Genomic DNA, 22,763 nt, shown 5'->3' with positions numbered 1-22,763 from the left:
AGTGACTGATCCATCATGTCATAGCTGGTTAAGTGGCAGAGCTAGAATTCAAAGTCAGTTCTGCCTCACTCTGAAACTCAGTTATTCCCAAAGGCAGGGAAAGTTTTGAGCACTGGGGCCAGTATGTCCTCAGGGTCAAAACTGAGGAGTTGGACATTGGTCTCAGATCTTGAAGGGCAAGTCGGAGTTTGGCAAATGTGAAAGAATGAAGAGCATGTGCAAAGGTACAGCTGGAAGGCAGAGTAGTGGAAGGAGATATGGGATAGAGACCTTCTAGTGAATTCATTGCAAAATTATTTATTTATTTGGAATGAAAACCTGTCAGGTGACATTTTAAAAACATTTTCTGACTCAAATATGCCTCCTGAAATAATATAGGTTAGTTTTGCTATTCTTTGAATTTTGTAAAATACTGTTTATATTATTTTGCTTTTTTAACTCAATATTATATTTGTGAGGTATATTATTATATGTAGCTGTAATCTGTCCATTTCATTGCTGTATAATATTCCACTATATGATTATAATTCATTACCCATTCCACTATTGATGGATATGTATCTTGATTCCAGTAGATGAGATTAGAAACAGTGTTTCCACTTTTGGACATGTCCTGGGTGTAAGTGCAAGAGTTTCTCTAGGGCAGTGATTCTCAAATTTTTTTGGTCTCAGGACTCCTTTACACAGTTTATAATTACTGGAGACCCCAAAGATCTTTTGCTTATATAGAGTATCTACTGATGTTTACTATTATATGAATGAATTAACACTGAAAAAATTTTAAAACCCAAGAAATAAAAAATTATTAATCCATTAAAAATAACAATAGTAGTGGGGAGATCCTGTTGTGGCTCGGTGGAAATGGATCCGACTAGGAACCATGAAGTTGCGGGTTTGATCCGTGGCCTCACTCAGTGAGTTGGGATTCCAGCATTGCCATAAGCTGTGGTGTAAGTTGCAGACGCAGCTCGGATGTGGCTGTGGGATAGGCTGGTGGCTGTAGCTCCAATTTGACCCCTAGCCTGGAAACTTCCACATGCCATGGGTGCAGTCCTAAAAAGCACACATCCACAGAAAAATAAGAATAGTAAACCTATTGTAAGATAACATAAATAATATTTTTAGAAAAATAAATGTATTCTCCAAAACAAAAATTTAGCAAGAACAATGCCATTGCTTTACATTTTTTGCAAATATTTAGCAAAGAATTTTTATATTTTGTTTTTTTCTTTTTCTTTTTTTTTTTTTTTTGTCTTTTGTCTTTTTTGTTGTTGTTGTTGCTATTTCTTGGGCCGCTCCCGCGGCATATGGAGGTTCCCAGGCTAGGGGTTGAATTGGAGCTGTAGCCACCGGCCTACACCAGAGCCACAGCAACGGATCCGAGCCGCGTCTGCAACCTACACCACAGCTCACGGCAACGCCGGATCGTTAACCCACTGAGCATAGGGCAGGGATCGAACCCGCAACCTCATGGCTCCTAGTCGGATTCGTTAACCACTGCACCACGACGGGAACTCCAATTTTTATATTTTGTAATGTTAAAATCCATTGGTCTATCTTGTCCTTTTATCTGTTATCCTTGCATGATTTTGAATCCCCATTCATATGTCAGTTGGAAATGTGGTACCCTGAATTATGCATACCTTCTAAATGTTGATGTATTTCATTATACAGTATTAAGAAATCACCTTCATTCATATCACAGTCAATATCAGAAAAATCTTTAGGGAGTTCCCATTGTGGCTCAGCAGTAACGAACCTGACTAGGATCCATGAGGACTTGGGTTTGATCCTGGCCTCGCCCAATAGGTTAAGGATCTGGTGTTGCTGTGAGCTGTGGTATGGGTTGCAGATGCGGCTCGGATCCTGCATTGCTGTGTGGTATAGACCAGCAGCTACAACTCCAATTTCACCCTTAGCCTGGGAACTTCCATATGCCTCATGTGTGGCCTGAAAAAGCAAAAAAAAAAAGAGAGAGAAAGAAAGAAAAGAAGTCTTTTAAGTGTTGGGAAGTTGTCAAGTTCAAAATGGCTGATACAAGAGACAATTTTTCCAAAATTGCAAATTTCCATTTTGTTTTGCTCCTCAGCTTCATTCTTTTACTAAGTATAATGATGGCTGTAGGTTTTTCATAAATGCCCTTTATCAGGTTAAAGAAATTCTGTTCTTAGTTTCCTGAGTGAGTGAGCTTTTTTTTTTTTTTTTTTTTTTAATCATGAAAGGATATTGGATTTGGTTAGATGCCTTTTCTGCATCAATTGAGATAATCATTTGTTTTTTTTTTCTTCTATTAGTGTGATATTTAACATTAATTGATATTGTTAGGTTGAACCACTGTAGCATTCCTCAGATGGTATATAAACCCGAGCCACAGCTGTAACCAGAGCCACAGAAGTGACAGTGCTGGATCCTTAACCTACTGAGCCACGAGAGAACTCCTATAATCCTTTTTGTATGCTTTTAGATTCAGTTTAGCTAATATTTTGTTCAGAACTTATTCCTGAGAGGTATATCTATGTTCATGAAGGATATTACTCTGTAGTTTTCTTATGATGTCTTTGTCTATCTTTGGTATAAGAGTAATGCTCAGAATGAGTTAGGAAGTATTTATTCTTTTTCTTTGTTGGGGAAGAGTTTGAGAAGTATTCATGTTAACTATTCTTTAAATGTTTGGTAGAATTCTCCAGTGAAGCCATTTGGTCCTGGATTTTCTTTTTTGGGAGGTTTTTGACTGCTAATTCAATCTCTTTATTTGTTATTTAGGTCTATTGAAATTTGTTTCTTTTTGAGTCAGTTTAGATAATTTTTATGTTTCTAGGAATGTTCTCATTTTATTTTATTTATTTATTGGTCTTTTCTAGGGCTGAACCCGCGGCATATGGAGGTTCCCAGGCTAGGGGGTGAATCGGAGCTGTAGCTGCTGGCCTACGCCACAGCCACAGTAACATGGGATATGAGCCGCATCTGTGACCTACACCATAGCTCATGGCAATGCCAGATCCTTAACCCACTGATCTAGGCCAGGGATCAAACCCGCAACCTCATCGTTCCTAGTCGGATTCGTTAATCACTGAGCCACGACGGGAACTCCTCATTTTATTTTGTTTAATTCTCATTTTCATTTCTGATTTTATTTATGTCTGTATCTCTCTTTTATTCTTTGTCAGTCTAGCTAAAGTTTTGCCAGTTTTGTTGATTTTTCCAAGAACCAACTTTTGGTTTCCTTGATTCTATTTTTTTCTATTCTCTAGTTTATTTTTTTCCACTCTAAACTTTATTTTTTTTTCTTTAGGCAAAAAATGGATATATAAGATAGGACACTTGTGAGGGGAAAGCAGGCAAGCACGGTAGCTCTGACTCCACTCTAATCTTTATTACTCTCTTCTGCTAGCTTTGGGTTTAGTTTTCTCTTGTTTTTCTAATCCTTCAAATTATAAAGTTAGGTTATTGATTTGAAATCTTTCTTCTTTTTTATGTAGGCATTTATAGCTATAAATTTTCTTTGGAGACTGTTGCATGCCATAAGTTTTGGTACGTTAAGTTTTCTTATTTCCTTTTTAAAGAAATTTTTTGTTATAATTGATTTACGATGTTCTGTCAATTTCTGCTCGATAGCAGAGTGACCTGGTTACACATATACATACATTCTTTTTCTCAGATCATCCTCCATCATGTTGCATCACAGGTGATTGGATACATTCCCTGTCCAAAACAGCAGGATCTCATTGCTTATCCACTCCAAATATGATAGTTGGCATCTACCAACCCCCAATTCCCAGTCCCTCCCACTCCCTTCCCCTCCTCTTTGGCATCAACATGTCTGTTCTCCATGTCCATGAATTTGTTTCTTTTCTGTAGATAGGTTTATTTATGCTGTATATTAGACTCCAGATAAAAGTGATACCATGTGGTATTTGTTTCTCTCTCTCTCTCTTTTTTTTTTTTTTTTTTTTTGTCTTTTTGTCTTTTTGCCATTTCTTGGGCTGCTCCTGCGACATATGGACGTCCCCAGGCTAGGGGTCGAATCAGAGCTGTAGCCACCAGCCTACGCCAGAGCCACAGCAACACGGGATCCGAGCCGAGTCTGTGACCTACACCACAGCTCACGGCAACGCTGGATCGTTAACTCACTGAGCAAGGGCAGGGATCGAACCCACAACCTCATGGTTCCTAGTCGGATTCGTTAACCACTGCGCCACGACTGGAACTCCTCTCTTTCTGACTTACCTCACCTAGTATGAGAATCTCTAATTCCATCCATGTTGCTACAAATGGCATTATTTCATTCTTCTTCTTTTTTTCTTTTTTTTGGCTGCACCCTTGGAATATGGAAGTTCCCAGGCTGGGGGTCAAATTGGAGCTGTAGCTGCTGACAAATGCCACAGCCACAGCAATACTGGATCCAAGCCGTATCTGTGACCTACACCACAGCTCATGGCAACACTGGATCCTTAACCCACTGATTGAGGCCAGGGATCAAACCCACATCCTCATGGATACTAGTCGGATTTGTTTCTGCTATCCCATAACAGGAACTCCCATTTTGTTATTTTTAATGGTTGAGTAGTATTCCAGAGTGTATATGTACCACATCTTAATCCATTCATCTGTCAATGGACATTTAGGTTGTTTCCATGTCTTGCCTGTTGTAAATAGTGCTGCAGTGAACATAGGGGTGCATGTATCTTTTCAAATGAAAGTTTTGTCCTAACATATGCCCAGGAGTGGGATTGGTGGATCAATTGGTAGTTCTATATTTAGTTTTCTGAGGTACCTCCTGCTGTTTTCCATTAGTGGTTGCACAGTATGTTGCATTTTTATTTTCATTCATCTCTAAGTATTTTCTAATTTCCTTTGTAGTTTCTTACTTGATGCAGTGTTTAAGAGCATTATTTAATTTTCACATATTTGTGAATTTTCCTGTTTTCTATGATTGATCTGTAATTTTATTCCACTTTGGTCAGAAAAATATACTTTGTATGATTTCAGTCTTTTAAAATGTATTGATGCTTGTTTTGTTTTGTTTTGTTTTGTGACCTCTCCTGTTGAATGTTCTGTGTGCACTTAAGAGGAATGTGTATTCTGCTGTTGTTACTGATCTTCTGTATAGATATTCTATCCACTATTGAAAGTAATATATTGCAATCTCCAACTATTAAAGTAGAACTATCTACCTGATATCATATTTTAGTTCTTTTATTTCCAGTTTTCATGCTTGTTGAAATTACTCATTTTTAACCCTCTTTATTTTTCCCACAAGATCATTTAGAATTTTGGTCACAGTTGTTTTAATATCCCTGTCTTATAATACCAACATTCGGGTTATTTATGGGTCCACTTCTGCTCATTATTTCCTCTATAATCATGGGTCACATTTTTTGCTTTTCCTATGTCTTGTAATTTTTTATTATATGCCTGGATTTTTTGTATAAAAGAACAAACAGTATAGGCTAAAATAAATAATTGATATCACAAGAGAGTTTTGCTGAAGTCTATTTTATCTAGTTTTTCTTTTATGTGTAAGAAAACTTTTCTTTTACTTGTGTAAGAAAACTTTGCTACCTCCAAGCCACAAAAGTATTCTCCTATGCTTTTAGGAGAACCATAAAATCTTTATGGTTTTAGATTTTACATTTAGGCCTCTGACCTCAAGTTAATTTTTGTATATGGTGTGACATATAGGTCAAAATTCAATTTTTAAAATATGGACATTGAGATATTTTAATACCATATGTTGAAAAGGTTTCTTTTTTTTCCCCATCAAGTTGCTTTGGCTTTTTGATTGAAAATCAGGAGGCTCTGTAAGAGCCTCTGTTGAATTTTTCATTTCACTCATTACACTTTTTATTTTTGTAAGTTCTATTTTTTCAAATCCACCATTATTTTTCACAGTTTCTTATTCCCAGTGAATATTTGTCTTTTGTTTTATTTAAGCACAGTAAGCAGAGCTGTTTTCATAATGTCAGATGATTCCAGGAGTTGGTTTTTTGGGAGTTTGGTTTTGTTCTTTGTTACTGCTGATATTTTCTCATGGTTATTTCCTTCTGTACTTAGTTGCTTTAATCTAAAAAATTATTTGTGGAACTTCTTTGAGTCCTGGAATAATTCTTCCAGAAAACATTTGACTTGACTTTTGCCCTTGATCACCTCAAACTAAAATTTGATGTTTGGTAACACCCAGGCACTGTGAGAAAACCAGATTGCAGTTTTTCCTTTCAGGGACAATTTCCAGCTCCCACTACTTCATGCAGCCAGATGACTCTCCTTGTAGTTCACTGGGTGTGAAAGTGGGGGGAAAGTTCAGTTATAGTTTATCCTGATCCTTAAAGCATGATTCTTTGGGTTTCTAGTTTTCAGGTATATCCTGTTAGGCTCCTGTCCTGAGTGATAATCAGGGCTCTTTATATTGTTTTTACTCACTGCTAGGTCATGAAAAGCTCAGGCTTGCCAGGTCTGGCAAATGCCCTTGTGGCAAAAATTGCTGAAATATTCTGTTAATGTCTCTGGATTCTTATCTTCTTCATTTAGAGCTTGGTATAATGATTCTTTATTCTAATTATTTCACCACTGCTTTCAATGAATACCTTAAATTATTTTACCAAGTGATTTTAGTTGGTTTTTTTGGCAAGAAGTAGGTCCTTTTGGAGTTCCCATCATGGTTCAGTGGTTAACGAATCCGACTAGGAACCATGAGATTGCGGATTCGATCCCTGGCCTCGCTCAGTGGGTTGAGGACCCAGCTTGCTGTGAGCTGTGGTGTGGGTTTCAGACGCCACTCAGATCTGGTGTGGCTGTGGCTGTGGCATAGGCCGTGGCTATAGCTGTGACTAGACCCCTAGCCTGGGAACCTCCATATGCTAGGGGTGCAGCCCTAGAAAGACAAAAAAAAAAAGAAAAGAAAAAAAAAGAAGTAGGTCTTTTTTTAAGGACTCGGGTATGGCATGTGGAAGTTCCCAGGCTAGGGGTCAAATTGGAGCTGTAGCTGCTGGCCTGTACCACAGCCATAGCAATGCCAGATCCAAGCCACATCTGTGACCTACACCACAGCAACTCATGGCAACACCAGATCCTTAACCCACTGAGCGAGGCCAGAGATCAAAACCACGTCTTCATGGATACTAGTTGGATTTGTTACCGCTGAGCCATGATAGGAACTCCAAGAAGTAGGTCAATTCCTAGCTCTTGATATTCCTGGAGATGCAAGTCAGGCAAGATGATTTTGAATAGGGAAAGGAGAGAGTCAGCTTTGGAGTGCTCAGTTCTAGCTATTGTTTGTTTGCTTACTCAATGATATTTGAAGTCCTACTCTATGCCAGGCTCTGTATGGGGCCTTGGGGATCCTGCCGTGTTTCTCGCTCTTTCAGAGAGTATGTTCTAGTGAGAAAGCCAGACTATGCATCCTAAATTAATAAGAAAAATATCACTGGAGTTCCCATTGTGGCTCAATGGAAACAAACCTGACTAGTGTCCTTTGAAGATGCAGGTTTGATCCCTGGCCTCACGCAGTGGGTTAAGAACCTGTTGTTGCTGTGAGCTGTGGTGTAGGTCGCAGACAGGGCTTGGATCTGTTGTTTTATGGCTGTGGTGTAGACTGGCAAAGGCAGTTCTGATTTGACCCCTAGCCTGGAAGCTTCCATACGCCGCAGGGGCAGCCCTTAAAAAAATACAAAAAATATGATCTGCAGGGATTGCTGAGGAAGATATTACAGAGGCTAAGAGGGCAGGAGAGAACCTACTTACATAAAGTGGTCAGGAAGACTTCTCTGCAGAGGTCGCACTGAAACTGAGACCCAGAGGATGGGAGCAATCCAGCCGTTCATTGTTGAGTATGAGTTGGAAGGGACAACTGAAGACAGGAAGACTGTCCTAGTGGTCTGGACAAGAATGGATGTACTTGGTCTAGGGCTGTGAGGAGGGGAGGACAGGGGGACGCTGGCAGGACTTGGTGATTAGATGTTGGAGGAGAAGGATGAAACCAGCCCAGGTCTTTGGCTGATATGAATGGGGACCATGTGGCGGGGCAGGGATCAGGCTGAAAGGAGGGAAAAGTTAAGAAATCAGGCTGTCACATGCTCCAACATGGAGAATCTTGAAAACCTTATGCTAAGTGAAAAAAAGCCACTCAGGAATTCCTGCTATGGTGCAAGGGGACCTGTAGCATCTTGGGAGTGCTGGGACTTGGGTTCGATTCCTGGCCCAGGACAGTGGGTTAAGGATCCAGCATTGCTGCAGCTGCGGCTTAGTTCTTGGCTATGGCTCAGATCCCATCCCTAGCCGGGGAGCTCCATATGCTGCAGGGTGGCCAAAAAAAAAAAAAAAGCCACTCATGAAACGACAGATTCTTTATGATTTTACTCATGTGAGGTACCGAGAGTCATCAAATTCATGGAGAGAAAGTAGAATGCTGATTGTCAGGCCTGGAGGAAGAAATGGGAAATTAGTGTTTAATGGGTAGAGTGTCCATTTTGCCAATGATAAAAGTTCTGGAAGGAGGCGGTAGCAATGGTTGCACAGGAGTGTTAATGTACTACTGAACAGTACACTTAAAAATGGTTGAGGAGAGGGGAGTTCCTGTTATGGCCTAGTGGAAACAAATCTGACTAGCAACCATGATGATGCAAGTTCAATTCCTGGCCTTGCTCAGTGGGTTAAGGATCTGGTGTTGCCATGAACTGTGGTGTAGGTCGAAGATGTGGCTAGAATCCAGTGTTGCTGTGGCTGTGGTGTAGGCCAGTGGCTGTGGCTCTGATCTGACCCCTAACCTGGGAACCTCCATATGCCACAGGTGTGGCCCTAAAAAGCAAACAAAAACAAAGCATTGAGGAGGCGTTCTTGCTGTGGTGCAATGAGTTAAGAATCTGACTGCAGTGGCTTGGGTCACTGTAGAGGTGCAGGTTTGATCCCCAGCCTAGTAAGTTAAAGGATCCAGTGTTGTCACAGATGTGGAGTAGGTCACCACTGTGGCTCTGATTCAATACCTGGGAAAGCCCATATGCCACGGGTGTGTCCATAAAAAAAAGTGGTTGAGGAATTCCCTGGTGGCTCAGTGGGTTAGGGATCCAGCGCTGGCTCAGGTTGCTGCTGTGGCGCAGGTTCTATCCTTGGCTTGGGAACTTTTTTTCCTCCCATTTACTAAAAATATATATTATTTGTAATTTAATTATATGGCTCAGTAAAGTAGGTGTCATAGAATAAATGGATTAGAAATTAGCTTGTTAATCACATCCTGAAATTCTCTCAGAGGTCTAAATATACTTTGAAATTCGTCCATAAGTGACATATAAAGTTTTATGAAGTACATTTGTTTTGAATTTTTAAGAATTTTCATCATTGAATATTGCCTTAGCTTTAGCTCTGTACTGGGAACTTCTGCATGCCTTGGGCACAACCAGAAAAATGGCTGAGTTGGTCAATTTTATGTTATGTATATTTTACTATAATTCACAAACAAGGGAGACTGGAAAAAGAAAGGTTGAATTTTGAGTGTGAGGTGGCCTGTGGGGCATCCAGGGGAGGGATGTCCAAGTGGCAGGTCACCAGATGGATCTGAGGTTCAAGGGGAGGTCAAGGCTGGAGGTGGACATCTGACCTGTCCGTCCAGTGGAACCTCTGGGAGCAGGTGGTCTCAACTCCAAATTCACGTCTGTAACCCAGTTCTCTGCCCACAGCCCCAGCCTCCTCTCCCAGATGTGCTGGTCTGGATGCTCAGTGGGCGGCGCCGTGTGGCCTGGGCCCGGATCCCTGCCCAGGATGTGCTCTTCTCTGTGGTGGAGGAGGAACGGGGCCGGGACTGCGGGAAGATCCAGAGTCTGCTGCTCACAGTGAGGGGTCCTGGGGGTGATGGTGCTGGGGACTAGGGTGGGGTGAGGCTCACAGGGTAGCACAGACATTGGAGTGGAAGCCTGTGGTGCCCAGTAGGGGGTCCCCAAACTCTAAATTAAAAAGCTTTTATTCAAAAAATTTAGGAGTTCTCATTGTGGCTCAGTGGGTTGCTAACCCAACTAGTATCCATGAGGATGTGGGTTCGATCCCTGGCCTCACTCATTGGGCTAAGGATCCAACACTGCTGTGAGCTATGGTGTAGGTTGCAGATGCAGCTCAGATCCAGAGTTGCCATGGCGGTGGCATAGGCTGGCAGCTGCTAATCCAATTTGACCCCTAGCCTGGGAAGTAACATATGCTGCAGGTCTGGCCCCTAAAAATAAAAATAAAATAATATAAATAAATTTTGTGATTCCCATGTGGCTCAGCAGGTTAAGGATCTGGCATTGTCACTGCTGTGGTGTGGTTTTGATCTCTGGTCTGGAAACTTCCTCATGCCATAGGCACAGCCAAAAAAAAAAAAAAAAAATTTTTTTTTGATTTTTTTTAAAGTTTTATTTATAATTTTTTCAGTTTTTCAATTTTTTTTTTAAAAATTAGGAGTTCCCATTGTGGCTCAGTGGTTAACGAATCCGACTGGAACCATGAGGGTGTGGGTTCGATCCCTGACCTTTCTCAGTGGATTAAGGATCTGGCGTTGCAGTGAGCTGTGGTGTAGGTCGCAGATGCGGCTCAGATCCTGCATTGCTGTGGCTCTGGTGTAGGCCAGCGGCTACAGCTGCCATTAGACCCTTAGCCTGGGAACCTCCATATGACGTGGGAGCGGCCCCAGAAAAGGCAAAAAGACAAAAAATAAATAAATATATAAACAAACATTTAAAATAGTTTAAATTTTTAAAAACTTCAATTCTTTTAAATTTATTTATTTATTTATTTGATTGCCCTTGCGGCGTATGGAAGTTCCTGGGCCAGGGATTGAACCCATGCGACAACTGTGACCTGTACCACAGCTGCAGCAACATGGGATTCTTAACTTGTTGCACCATGAGGAAACTTCTTAAAATTCTTATTATTTTTAAAAGTATACTGAGCAGTTTTTAATTATTGAAAATGCCAAAAGGAGATTGTGCCTTTACCCAGGTGCACTTTGATGTGAGATAAACACCAAATTTTGTCATCTCTGGGCCTGAACTGGCCCTTTTGCTGACTAGGCTCTGACAGATGGGCAAGGTTATGAAAATGGGAGCGTGACTAATTAGTTCCTTATAAGTACAGCTGATTTGGAGGCAAAATGTTTCTAAATGAGGCGTCCCTGGGATAGACACCAGCAGGGGTCCCTAGTGGTGAGAAGCTGTGACACTGGGGTAGGGACAGGGAATCTAAATGCGTTGGGGTTGAGGGGACAGGTGATGAGTGTGGGGCATGGGGTACAGAGCTCAGAGCATAGTTTTGGGCTGTGGGGAGGGGCAGGAGGGATAGGGAGTAGGAGCTGAGGGGTAATGGGGTGTCAGATGGAGGGCACGAAGAGGGTGTAAGGCGAGGCACAGGGAGTGCCCTTTGATTAGGGAGCTGGTGATACAGAGACTAGGGCCTGCCTTGGAGGAGCCAGATGGCTGGTCTAGCTGGGGTAATAAGAGGTGGGCCCTCACATGCCTCCTCCCCACAACAGGCACCTGGGGCAGCCCCTGGTGAGGTCTGTGCCAAGCTGGAGCTCTTCCTGTGGCTGGGGCTGGGCAAGCAAGCCAAGGCCTGCACCTCCGAGCTCCCCCTGGACCTGCTGCCTGAGCCCTCAGCTGGGCTGCCCCGCAGCTTGTTCCGGGATGGTGAGTGCCGGGCGTGGGGGTGGCAGGCCCAGGAGGTCCAGAACCCAGCTCTGGGCTTGCTCAGGATATGGGGCTGGATGTTCATCAGGAAGTTCAGAGGGGTGTGGGATCAGGGACTGCAGTGGTCCCTGAGCTAACACGGCCCCTTCCTTCTCTTCACCCCAGACTTCAGCTATTTCCAGCTCCGGGCTCACTTGTACCAGGCCCGAGGTGTGTTGGCAGCAGATGACAGTGGGCTCTCGGACCCCTTTGCTCGAGTCGTTATCTCTACGCAGTGCCAGACCACACGGGTGAGGGCCGGGCTGGAGTGTGGGTGGAGGGGCTGTGGGAGACAAGGCGGGGTGGGGGCTGAGCTTTTTCCAAGGCTCAAAGCCTCTCTTCCTGTCTTGGATTTTCAGGGCAGGATACTGAATCAGACCGTCCTGATTTAGGGGTTGGTGTAGAACCAGGGGGTCTTAGGGGTGAGGATTTCCTCTGACTCCTGCTGTCGCCTCCTTCTCTCTGTGACCCTCAAGGTCCTGGAGCAGACGCTGAGCCCCCTGTGGGATGAGCTCTTGGTGTTTGATCAGTTGATCGTGGATGGGAGGCGGGAGCACCTGCAGGAGGAGCCTCCGCTAGTGGTTGTCAGTGTCTTTGACCACAATAAGTTTGTGAGTGTGGCCTGGGTACCCACACCCAAGGACCCCCTCTCCTTGCCTTGATGCACCCTCCCCTGGCTCCTGAGCCTCTTCTACTTTTGTCTTTACTGCCTTGATCCCCACAGGGACCCCCTGTGTTCCTGGGAAGGGCTCTGGCTGCCCCAAGGGTAAAGCTGATGGAGGACCCCTACCAATGGCCTGAGCTGCAATTCTTCCCTCTGAGGAAGGGGCCCCGGGCAGCTGGGGAACTTATCGCCACCTTTGAACTCATCGAACTGGACTACAGTAGCCGGCTTGAGGTCAGAGAGCTGTGGTCTCGCTGGCACAGGCGGTGGACCCCACCTGCTATTCCTTTAGGTCATCCAGCTTCAGGGGTGTGGGCATGTCCCAGGGTTACCCCTCCAACTCCCTTACCCCTAGAGAAGGGAGGCTGAAGATCTGTCCTAAGGTCACCTCATGGGACCTCCCAACTCCAGGGAGCACTAGAATGGACCTACCCTAGGTTTGCCTCCATCCCCAGAGAACCAGGCTGCGGGGTATCCTCATACTTCAGACACCCATCCTCCTTCCTATACGCGGCTGTTCCCTGAGACACCCCTCCCCGCCCCCCGCCACCAATCCAGCCTTGCCACCATCCGCTGAATTTATTTTTCACCAGCAGCCCTACATTTCTCTTCCTGGAGCCCAGGCTTCCTCTCCTTTAGCCTAATTCCTCTTTGACCCTTGCTCTCTTGCTCCCTGCAGCCCTCAGTGCCGAGTGATGTGGAGCCCCAGGACCTGGCACCCCTGGTGGAGCCCCTCTCCGGACGCCTGTCCCTGCCTCCCCATGTGCGCCCGGTGCTCAGGGAGTTCCGAGTTGAGGTAGCACTGGGCACTCACTCCCATCCCCACACCTGGGTGCCCCTCAGTCAGGTACAGGCTCCTGAACCTCTCACTTCTCAACCCCAGGTTCTGTTCTGGGGTCTAAGGGGCCTTGGTCGTGTGCATCTGTTCGAAGTGGAGCAGCCCCAGGTTGTACTGGAGGTGGCCGGTCAACGTGTGGAGTCCGAGGTCCTGGCCAGTTACCGTGAGAAGCCCAATTTCACTGAGCTTGTCAGGCATCTGACCGTGGTAAGGCCATGGGCTGGGGGCAAGAAGTCCTGGGCTGAGAAATGAGGGTGCAGGGATGGTGAATTCCCAGCTGGTTGCATCAGATTAACCCAGGAGGCACAAAACTTTCTACAAAGGGCCAGATTAAATATTTTAGGCTTTGTGGGCCATCAATCTCAGCTGCAATCATTCAGCTCTGCCACTGTAGCCTGTAAACATCCCTAGGCAACAAGGAAATGAGTGCATATGACTGTTCCAATAAAACTTTACTAAAACATTTTTATTATAGTTGATTTACAATGTTCTGTTTCTGCTGTATAGCAAAGTGACCCAGTCATACATACATTCCTCTTCTCATATTATCTTCCATCATGTTCTATCATAAGCGATTGGATATAGTCCCCTGTGCTCTACAGCAGCAATAAACTTTATTTATAAAAACTGGCAGCAAGCCAGGTTTGGTTTACTGGCAATAATTTGCTGATCCCCAGTTAATTCATCAACTGGTGGTGCTCTGTTGGCTCTGTTGAATGAGTGGATTAGCCAAAGTCATGAAGTGTGAGTCAAAGGAATCTAGTTTCTGAGACACCAGGGGCTGGTGAGTGTATGAATGGTATATGTTTCCCCATCATTTTACTTTCAACCTAAAGAGTGTCTCTTGAACAGCGTGTTGTTGCACCTTTTTAAAATCCAGTTGACAATCTCTGTCTTTGATTGAGATGTTTAATACAGTCACATTTGCTGTTACTATGGATATGGTTAGATTTACATTTGCCACTCTGCTGTTTGTTTTCTGTAAGTGTCACATATCTTTGTTCCTCTTTTACTGTCATCTTTGGTATTAAATAATCATTAATGTCCTGCTTTAATTCCTTAGTTGATATTTACTTAGTAGTTGCTCTAGGGATTACAGTATACATACTGATTTTTCACAATTGACTTTTTCTTTTTTTAATTACTCAATGAATTTTATTACATTTATAGGTGTACAACAGTCATCACAACCAAATTTTACAGCATTTCCATCTCAAACCCTCAGGGCATCCCCCCACCCCCCAACCTGTCTCATTTGGAAACTATAAGTTTTTCAAAGTCTATGAGTCAGTATCTGTTCTGCAAAGAAGTCCACTGTGTCCTTTTTTTAGATTCCACATGTAAGTGAAAGCATTTGATGTTGGTATCTCATTATCTGACTGACTGCACTTAGCATGATAATTTCTAGGTCCATCCATGTTATTGCAAATGCCGTTATTTCTTTCCTTTTAATGGCTGAGTAATATTCCATTGTGTATATGTACTACATCTTTATCCACTCCTTCATCGATGGACATTTAGGTTGTTTCCATATCTTGGGTGTTGTATATAGTGCTGCAGTGAATATTGGAGAACATGTGTCTTTTCGTGTCATGGTTTCTCTGGATAGATGCCCAGGAGTGGGAACAATTAATTGACTTTAGATTGATACTAATTTAGTTCCAGTAAAATAGAGAAGCCTTCTTCATTATAACTCTACTCCTCCCTCCTTTGTGCTGTAACTGTCACATATATGTAAAATAAAACCATCAATATAGTGGTATTATAACAATTGTCTCCCCACCCAGGATCCAACAATAGATGTAGAATTTCTGGGTTAAAGGCCCTATACATAGTTTTATGGTTCAGAATCTATATTAGCAAACTAAGCATTGGTCCTTTGCATCATGATAACAACAACCACCTCATTTCTGGAGCTCCTGTCATGGCTTAGCAGTTAACCAACCCGACTAGCATCCATGAAGACACGGGTTAATCCAGGCCTCGCTCAGTGGGTTAAGGATGTGGCGTTGCCATGAGCTGTGGTGTAAGTTGCACACGCAGCTTGAATCCAGCATTGCTGTGTCTCTGGCATAGGCCGGTGGCTACAACTCCGATTGGACCCTGAGCCTGGGAACCTCCATATGCTGCGGGTTCGGCCCTAAAAAGACAAAAAAAAAACCACAAAAAACAAAACAAAACAAAAAACCCCCCTCATGCTTCTGATAGTACTTTGTAGGCTGCAAAGCACTTTTGTACCTGATATATCATGTGATACTTACCATAGTCTTTCCAATCCAGGATTGTGTCCCCTTTTTGGCTGGGAAATCAGTTCAGAAGGCAATGACTCACCAGAGATGGTGCAGTGAGGCTGTGGGCTTCAAATGCAGATTAGCTGTATTGTTTTTTCATCCGTCTCAGCGGCTGCCTCTCCCTCCTCCCCGAACCTGGAGAGACACAGGTCCTCTCTCCTTACCCCCAGGACCTGCCAGAGCAGCCTTACTTGCAGCCCCCTCTCAGCATCCTGGTTATTGAGCGCCGGGCCTTTGGCCGCACAGTGCTTGTGGGTTCCCACATTGTCCCCCACATGCTGAGATTCACACTCCGGGGTCATGAGGAGCCCCCTGAGGAGGAAGGAGAGGAGGATACAGAGGACCTGGTGCCCAAGGGACCTCAAGGTAAGGGGCCTTCCCCTTACAGGCCACCAGACAGATGGTTCCTGTCTGGTTCCTGGCTAATATGGCTTCGGGGACCCTCCAGTGGGGCAAGGAGTCTGACTTCTACTTGCTTGACCTCCTCCTGGTGTTTTCTATCCCCTCTCAGGGCAGAGGTCCCCGGATCCCTTCCTGGCTGAAGCGGGGATACCAAGACGGCTCCTGAAGGTGATGGAGTATGGGGGTGGCTGGAGAAGGGGCTGGCAGGGCTTGGGGGTGGTGCTGAGTTCTTGCTCCCTCAGGCTCCTCTGAAGAAGCTCCCTCTGGGAGGCCTCTTGAATCAAGGCCCAGGGCTGGAGGAGGACATCCCAGATCCCGAAGAGCTTGACTGGTGGTCCAAGTACTATGCATCGCTCCAGGAGCTCCAGGGGCAGGTGAGGGCAGAGGTGGGTCTTGAGGGTGGGGGGCTGGAGGCAGAGAAGGGTAAATGGCAAGAAGAAGCATCTCATCAAACATGGACCTCTACACTTTTTCAGAGCTCTTTGTGCCAGCCATCTTTTCTCTTCTTCATCTTTCATCATCTTTGAGAAGCTGGGGATTATTAACGCCATTATCCTTTTTGGGGGCAGTGGGGGCTGCACCCACAGCATGTGGAAGTCCCCGGGCCAGTGACTGACTCTGAGCCACAGCAAGGCCAGATCCTTAACCCACTGCACCACAATGAGAACCCTGCCACATATGTAATTTTAGCATTGGCCAGAGCCACATTAAAAAAGTAAAAGGAGCATTGAGAACTATGTCTAGATACTCATGTTGCAACAGAAGAAAGGGTGGGGGAAAAACTGTAAGTGCAATGTATACATGTAAGGATAACCTGACCCCCTTGCTGTACAGTGGGAAAAAAAAAAAAAAAAAAAAAAGTAAAAGGAGAAGTTCCTGTCATGGCGCAGTGCTTAATGAATCCGACTAGGAACCATGAGGTTGCGGGTTCAATCCCTGGCCTTACTCAGTGGGTCAAGGATCCAGCGTTGCTGTGAGCTGTGGTGTAGGTTGCAGACGCGGCTTGGATCCCGCATTGCTGTGGCTCTGGTGTAGGCCGGCGGCTACAGCTCCGATTAGACCCCTAGCCTGGGAACCTCCATATGCTGCGGGAGTGGCCCTAGAAAAGGCAAAAAGACCAAAAAATAAATAAATAAATAAAGTAAAAGGAAACAGGCAAAATTGATTTTTGTAATATATTTTATTTAACCTAGTACATCTACAATATCATTTCAGGAATACAGTATCATTTCAAGAACCATCATAAACAATTAATAATGAGACATTTTACATTCTTATTTTATACTAGTCTTTAAAATCTGGTGTGTATTTACACTTCTAGCGCCTCTCAGTTTGGACCAGCCACATTTCAAGTACTCAGTAGCCACATGCAGCTGGTGGTTATATGTCAGGTCTGTAGATAAACTAAGGCTTTGAAAATGCAAGTGGCGCAATCCCCTGGTGACTTCGCAGGTTAAGGATCCAGTGTTGTCACTGCTGTGGCTTGGGTCACCCTGGCCTGGGAACTACCACATGCCACAGGTGCAGCCAAAAAAATAAAATCAGGAAATAAACTTAAAAAAAAAATAGAAAATGTAGGAGTTCCCATTGTGGCTCAGGGGGTTAAGAACCTGACTAGTATCCATGAGGATGCAGGTTCAATCCCTGGCCTCGCTCAGTTGGTTAAGGATCCAGTGTTGCCACGAGCTATGGTGTAGGTTGCAGACTCGGCTCAGATCTTGTGTTGCTTCATTGCTGTGGCTGTAGCTGTGGAATAGGCTGGCAACTGTGACTCTGATTCGAGCCCTAGCCTGGGTACTTCCATATGCCTTGGATACGGCCCTAAAAAAAAAAAAAAAAAAAGAAGAAAATGCAAGTGGCTTACCCAGCTGTAACTTGAACTCAGGTTTCCCAACTCTCTATCCTGGAAAAGGGGTAGATTAGAGAGGCGAAGTACAGGGAAGAATCTCTAACCTGACTTTTGATTTCAGACCAACTTTGATGAGGATGAAATGGATGATCCAGGGGATTCAGGTAAGAGATGATGCTTTCTTGCTTCCCTTCTTTCTGTCTCTCCCCCTCTCCCAATGCCAATATTGCTAATGGGGCACTTCTGCTGTTCCCAGATGGGGTTAACCTCATATCTGTGGATGGGGAAGCCCAAGACCAGGGGGAAGCTGAAATCAAAGGCCCCGTGTTCCAGAAAAAAGCAATCGCCACTCTGAAGGTAACTGGGGGCTGAGAGGGGATTCTGCTTGGATTCTGGACATTGGGCTGTCACTGAGGCCCTCGTCTTTCAGATTTACAACCACTCCCTAGAGGAAGAGTTTAACCACTTTGAAGACTGGCTGAATGTGTTTCCCCTGTACCGAGGGCAAAGGGGTCAGGATGGAGATGGAGCAGAAGAAGGATCTGGAAACCTTGTGGGCAAGTTCAAGGTATGTTTGGGGAAGGAATAGGGGTCCAGGGAGCACAGATGGGGATGCAGGAGAAAGACTCTCTTAACAGTATCTTTTCTGCTTCACCCCCGACCCACCCAGGGCTCCCTCCTCATTTACCCTGAAGCAGAGGCCATGTCCTTCTCTGAGCCCCAGATCTCCCGGGGGATCCCACAGAACCGGCCCATCAAGCTCCTGGTCAGAGTGTATGTTGTAAAGGTGAGCATCCACTGGCCTGGCATGCTTCTAACTCCTGGAAAGGTATGTACATGAACCTACAGACTGAAGGGATCCGAGTCCAGCTTCTTCATTTTTCAGATAGGAAATCTTAGGTACAAAATTAAGAGACTCCCCAGAGTCACACAGCTTGCTCACAGCAGAACCTGCATTTAGAGCTTAGGTCCCCTGATCCCTTGCTCATAGTTCTAGTCCCACAGAGTAGGGAGTATCATTCCAGGAGGAGCGCAGCTCTGAGTGAAAAGCTTTGTGATGGCCTCTCGTCAGATACTTTGGTACAGCATGGGCCTCCCATTGCTGCAGTTTGCATGGGGCACCCGGCAAGGGCCCTGAAATTTCCTTAAAGACGTCTCAGGGAGCAAGGGGATGAGTAGGTTGCTGCCCCTTTACTCCCAGCACTAGAGCACATGAAGTACTTTTATCTAGTTTACATATGGGAGTTCTGACTAAGATGTAAGTAAAGAAACATTCTGTGACACTCTTCTACCATAATCTAAGCATCCTAGAGTGTGTAAGTTAGACAGTAGTAAACTGGACCTTTGGCTTCTAGCAACATTGCAGACTTGGTGGTCTGAAATAACTTCCTGATAAAATACATCCAGCAGTGCTAGATAAGCAATCCCCCCCCCTTTTTTTTTTGTTATGCACTCAGCATGTGGAAGTTGCCTGACCAGATATCAAACCCATGCCATAGCAATGACAATGGCAGGTCTTTAACTGCTAGGCTACCAGGGAACTCCTTTGATAAACAATTTGTTACACAAATACTAAGCTCATAAGAAAGGGAATTCCTAATGGGCCAAAATGGGAAAACAGCAGGAATCCCTGAACAAACCCTGAAGTCATTCTCTTGAGAGGATTTGTCCATACCTGGACCCAAGCCTTAGATTCTAACATCTGAGAGCCTAGTCCAGGTAGAAGACACAACTAAGATCCTTGCATGAAGCAGCACCAGGAAGGGCTCTGCTCTCAATGAAAGGTGGGCCAAAGGAAGCCTTTAAGGAAAATGGTCTGCCTTAGCCTCTGTTCTGATTGGGGGAAATAGAAAAAATGCCTTCCCTAATTATTTACTATTAGAGTTTTACCCTCACATTGATTTCTGACCTGAATTTTCATCACCTGTTTAGTCCAGAAAACTCAAAGCCAAGAGATTGGCTTGAAACGGTCCCAAATCAGGCTTCACAAAACTCTAGATTTAGATCACCAAATCTGGTTTCACAGTCTCTAAGAAAACTATGAGGAAGAGTTGTTAGAAAGAAAACAAAGGAGAATTAGATCTCTAAGGGGTCTGGATGTCAGAATTTTCAAACATTAGAAATATAAACAACTTTAAAATTATTTTATAAGCAGAGAACAAGAGACTATAAAAAGTAGGCAGTTTTTGCCCACTTTTGCTAGAAGCAGAAGGTCCAGATGACTTCTCATTTACACAAAAAATAAGAAAATACAATTTCTAAGGATGGAGGACCTTTAAAAATCATATCTTATTGGAGTTCCCACTGTAGCACAGTGGGTTAAGAATCCCACTGAAGTGGCTTGGGTCGCCATGGAGGCACAGGTTCAATCCCCAGCCTGGTGCAGTGGGTTAAAGGATCCAGCATTGCTGCAGCTATGGCATAGATCATATAGCTGTGGCTCAGATTCAATCCCTGGCCCGGGAACTTCCCTATGCCACAGGTGTGGCCATTAAACAAAAAAGAGGAAGAAGAGTACCTGCAGTAGCTGCTCTCCATGTAAGAAAGAAAAAAATTCAAGAAAATACATATTTGTTTCTTTGTGTACCAGAAATATAGGAAGGATAAACTAGAAACTAAAGGGACTGGTTTAACTAGAGTGTGGATGGGAGTTCCTGTTGTGGCTCAGCGGTAACGAACTCAACTAGTATCCATGATTGATCCCTGGCCTCGCTCAGTGGGTTAAGGATCTGGCATTGCCATGAGCTGTGATGTAGGTTGCAGACGCAGCTCAGATCTGGTGTGACTGTGGCTGTAGCCAGTTGCTGCAGCTTTGATTTGACCCTTAGCCTGGAAACTTGTATGTACTAGAGGTGCAGCCCTAAAAAAGGGGGGAAAAAAAAGTGATGGTTAAGAGGTGGAAAGAAAGGGAGAATGGTATTCAAACCATATAGCATATCCTTTAAGCTAGGCCCAAGCCTAAGTGCTGCTACCCTAGAATTAGGAAGCTAATTATAAAATTTCTATGGGGAGTTCCCAACATGCCTCAGTAGTTAATGAATCTGACTAGGAACCATGAGGTTGCTGGTTCGATCCCTGGCCTTGCTCAATGGGTTAAGGATCCAGCGTTGCCGTGAGCTGCGGTGTAGCTCGCAGATGCGGCTCGGATCTGGCGTTGCTGTGGCTCTGGCGTAGGCTGGCAGCTACAGCTCTGATTAGACCCCTAGCCTGGGAACCTCCATGTGCTTCAGGTGCAGCCCTAGAAAAGACAAACAAACAAACAAAATTTCTATGAAAGAACAAAGTACCAAGAGTAGTCAAGACAATTTTGAAGAACAATGTAGAAAGATAAGAATTATTATAAGCTACAGTAATTAAGACAGTGCGGGTTTGGCATGGGTATAAATGATTAGGCCAATGGGACAAGGTAGAAATTTTAAAAATGGACTAGGAGTTCCCTAGTGGCCTAGCAGTTAAGGCTTCGGTACTGTTACTGCTGTGACTTGGGTCTGATCCCTGGCCCAGGAACTTCCTTATGCCGTGGGTGTGACAAAAACAACAAAACAACAACAACAACAAACAGACACAGACATAGATGGAACAGAGTTAGCACTGCAGAGCATGTGGGGGGAAATGTGTTCTAAAAATGACCCGTGAAAATGGATTCTCTATGTGGAAAAAATAAAATGAAACTCCTACCTTATATAGCATCCACAAAAAAAATCCAGATAAATCAAATATTTGACTATGAAAAGCGAAACTGGGAGGAAATGTTTAAATATCTTTATGATCTTGGATGTGGGGAAGTTTTCCTAATAGTACAAACCATAAATCAGGGAAAAAATGATACCTGTGACTACATTCAGATTAAACTTCCGGGCATCCACTAACACTTAAAATTAAATGATAGGACAGGACACAGACTGGGGGCAGGTGTTTACCCTATGCACAAGCAATAAACGGTTAGTGTCTGCAATATGTGTAAGTAACTCCCATAAATCTTTCTTTTTTTCTTTTTTCTTTTTTTTCTTTTCCAGGGCCACAGCTGCGGCATATGGAGGTTCCCAGGCTAGGGGTTTAATCGAAGCTGTAGCTGCCGGCCTGCACCAGAGCCACAGCAACACAGGATCTGAGCTGTGTCTGCAACCTACACCACAGCTCATGGCAACTCCAGATCCTTAACCCACTGAGCGAGGCCAGGGATCAAACCCTCAACCTCATGGTTCCTAGTTGGATTCATTAACCACTGAGCTACGATGGGAACTCCTCTCCCATAAATCTTTAAGGAGCAGACAGAAAAAAAAAAGAAAAAGAAAAATTGAGAAAAATGTGAAAAGGCAATTGACAGAAGAAACTCTAGTGGCCAATAACCTATTAAAAATCATATACTCTCATTGTAATCTGACAGACAAATAATTAAAACCATGAAAAACTAATTTCCCTCTTTTTTTTTTTTTTTTTTTTTTTTTTTTTTGTCTTTTTAGGGCTGTACCCACAAGATATGGAAGTTCCTGGGCTAGGGGTTGAATCGGAGCTACAGCTGCTGACCTACGCCACAGCCGCAGCAATGCCGAATCCTTTAACCCACTCAGCAAGGCCAGGGACTGAACCCACATCCTCATGGATACTAGTTGGGTTCGTTACTGCTGAGCCATGACAGGAAGTCCCTATTTTTCTTTTTTTGACCTCACCCATGGCAAGTAGAAGTTCCCAGACCAGGGCTCAAACCTGTGCCACAGCATAGACTCAAGCCGCTGCAGTTTCAATACTGGATCCTTAATCTGCTGTTCCATAGGGAACTCCTAATTTCCCTCCCTTTAACTGGTGCAATTAGACAGGAGCCCTGGCAGCTGTGGAGCTCTGTCTGTCCCAGTACGGGTGAGCAGGTGTACTAGTGCAACGTCCCTTTTACCACGTAAAGTAACATATACATAGGCTCAGGGCAGTGGTACTTGGACATCTTTGTGGGGGGCGTTCTGCCTGGCACAGAATGTAAACTGCTATAACAACTTTGGAGACAGGCTGGCAGTATTTAGTAAAATGGAAGATTCTCGGA

At 44.2% G+C, this 22,763-nt stretch overlaps 1 protein-coding gene across 32 annotated transcripts in view; it reads left to right on the top strand.

Annotated features, from left to right (window-relative positions):
• The window catches only part of FER1L4 (fer-1 like family member 4), a 43,664-nt gene that overhangs the window by 14,713 nt on the left and 6,188 nt on the right, over positions 1-22,763 (top strand). For all 32 annotated transcript variants that reach the window (XR_014832244.1, XR_014832238.1, XR_014832239.1 and 29 more), the window contains 14 exons: positions 9,669-9,821; positions 11,492-11,645; positions 11,811-11,935; positions 12,161-12,295; positions 12,409-12,582; positions 13,028-13,144; positions 13,232-13,393; positions 15,648-15,843; positions 15,989-16,047; positions 16,122-16,253; positions 17,850-17,892; positions 17,985-18,085; positions 18,159-18,296; positions 18,399-18,515. Coding sequence is in view for 17 of the 32 variants with exons in the window: in XM_085003704.1 (XP_084859830.1) it covers positions 9,669-9,821; positions 11,492-11,645; positions 11,811-11,935; positions 12,161-12,295; positions 12,409-12,582; positions 13,028-13,144; positions 13,232-13,393; positions 15,648-15,843; positions 15,989-16,047; positions 16,122-16,253; positions 17,850-17,892; positions 17,985-18,085; positions 18,159-18,296; positions 18,399-18,515 (1,806 nt within the window). In the remaining 15 variants the exon portion in view is untranslated. The remainder of the gene's footprint in view (positions 1-9,668; positions 9,822-11,491; positions 11,646-11,810; positions 11,936-12,160; positions 12,296-12,408; positions 12,583-13,027; positions 13,145-13,231; positions 13,394-15,647; positions 15,844-15,988; positions 16,048-16,121; positions 16,254-17,849; positions 17,893-17,984; positions 18,086-18,158; positions 18,297-18,398; positions 18,516-22,763) is intronic.

Source organism: Sus scrofa, chromosome 17, assembly GCF_054392235.1.
Source record: "Sus scrofa isolate SSC_HxYL_T2T_F1_AM1 chromosome 17, Sscrofa_HxYL_maternal_Yorkshire_Landrace_v2.0, whole genome shotgun sequence".
NCBI lineage: Eukaryota > Metazoa > Chordata > Mammalia > Artiodactyla > Suidae > Sus > Sus scrofa.
This window is presented reverse-complemented; position numbering and strand designations above follow the sequence as displayed.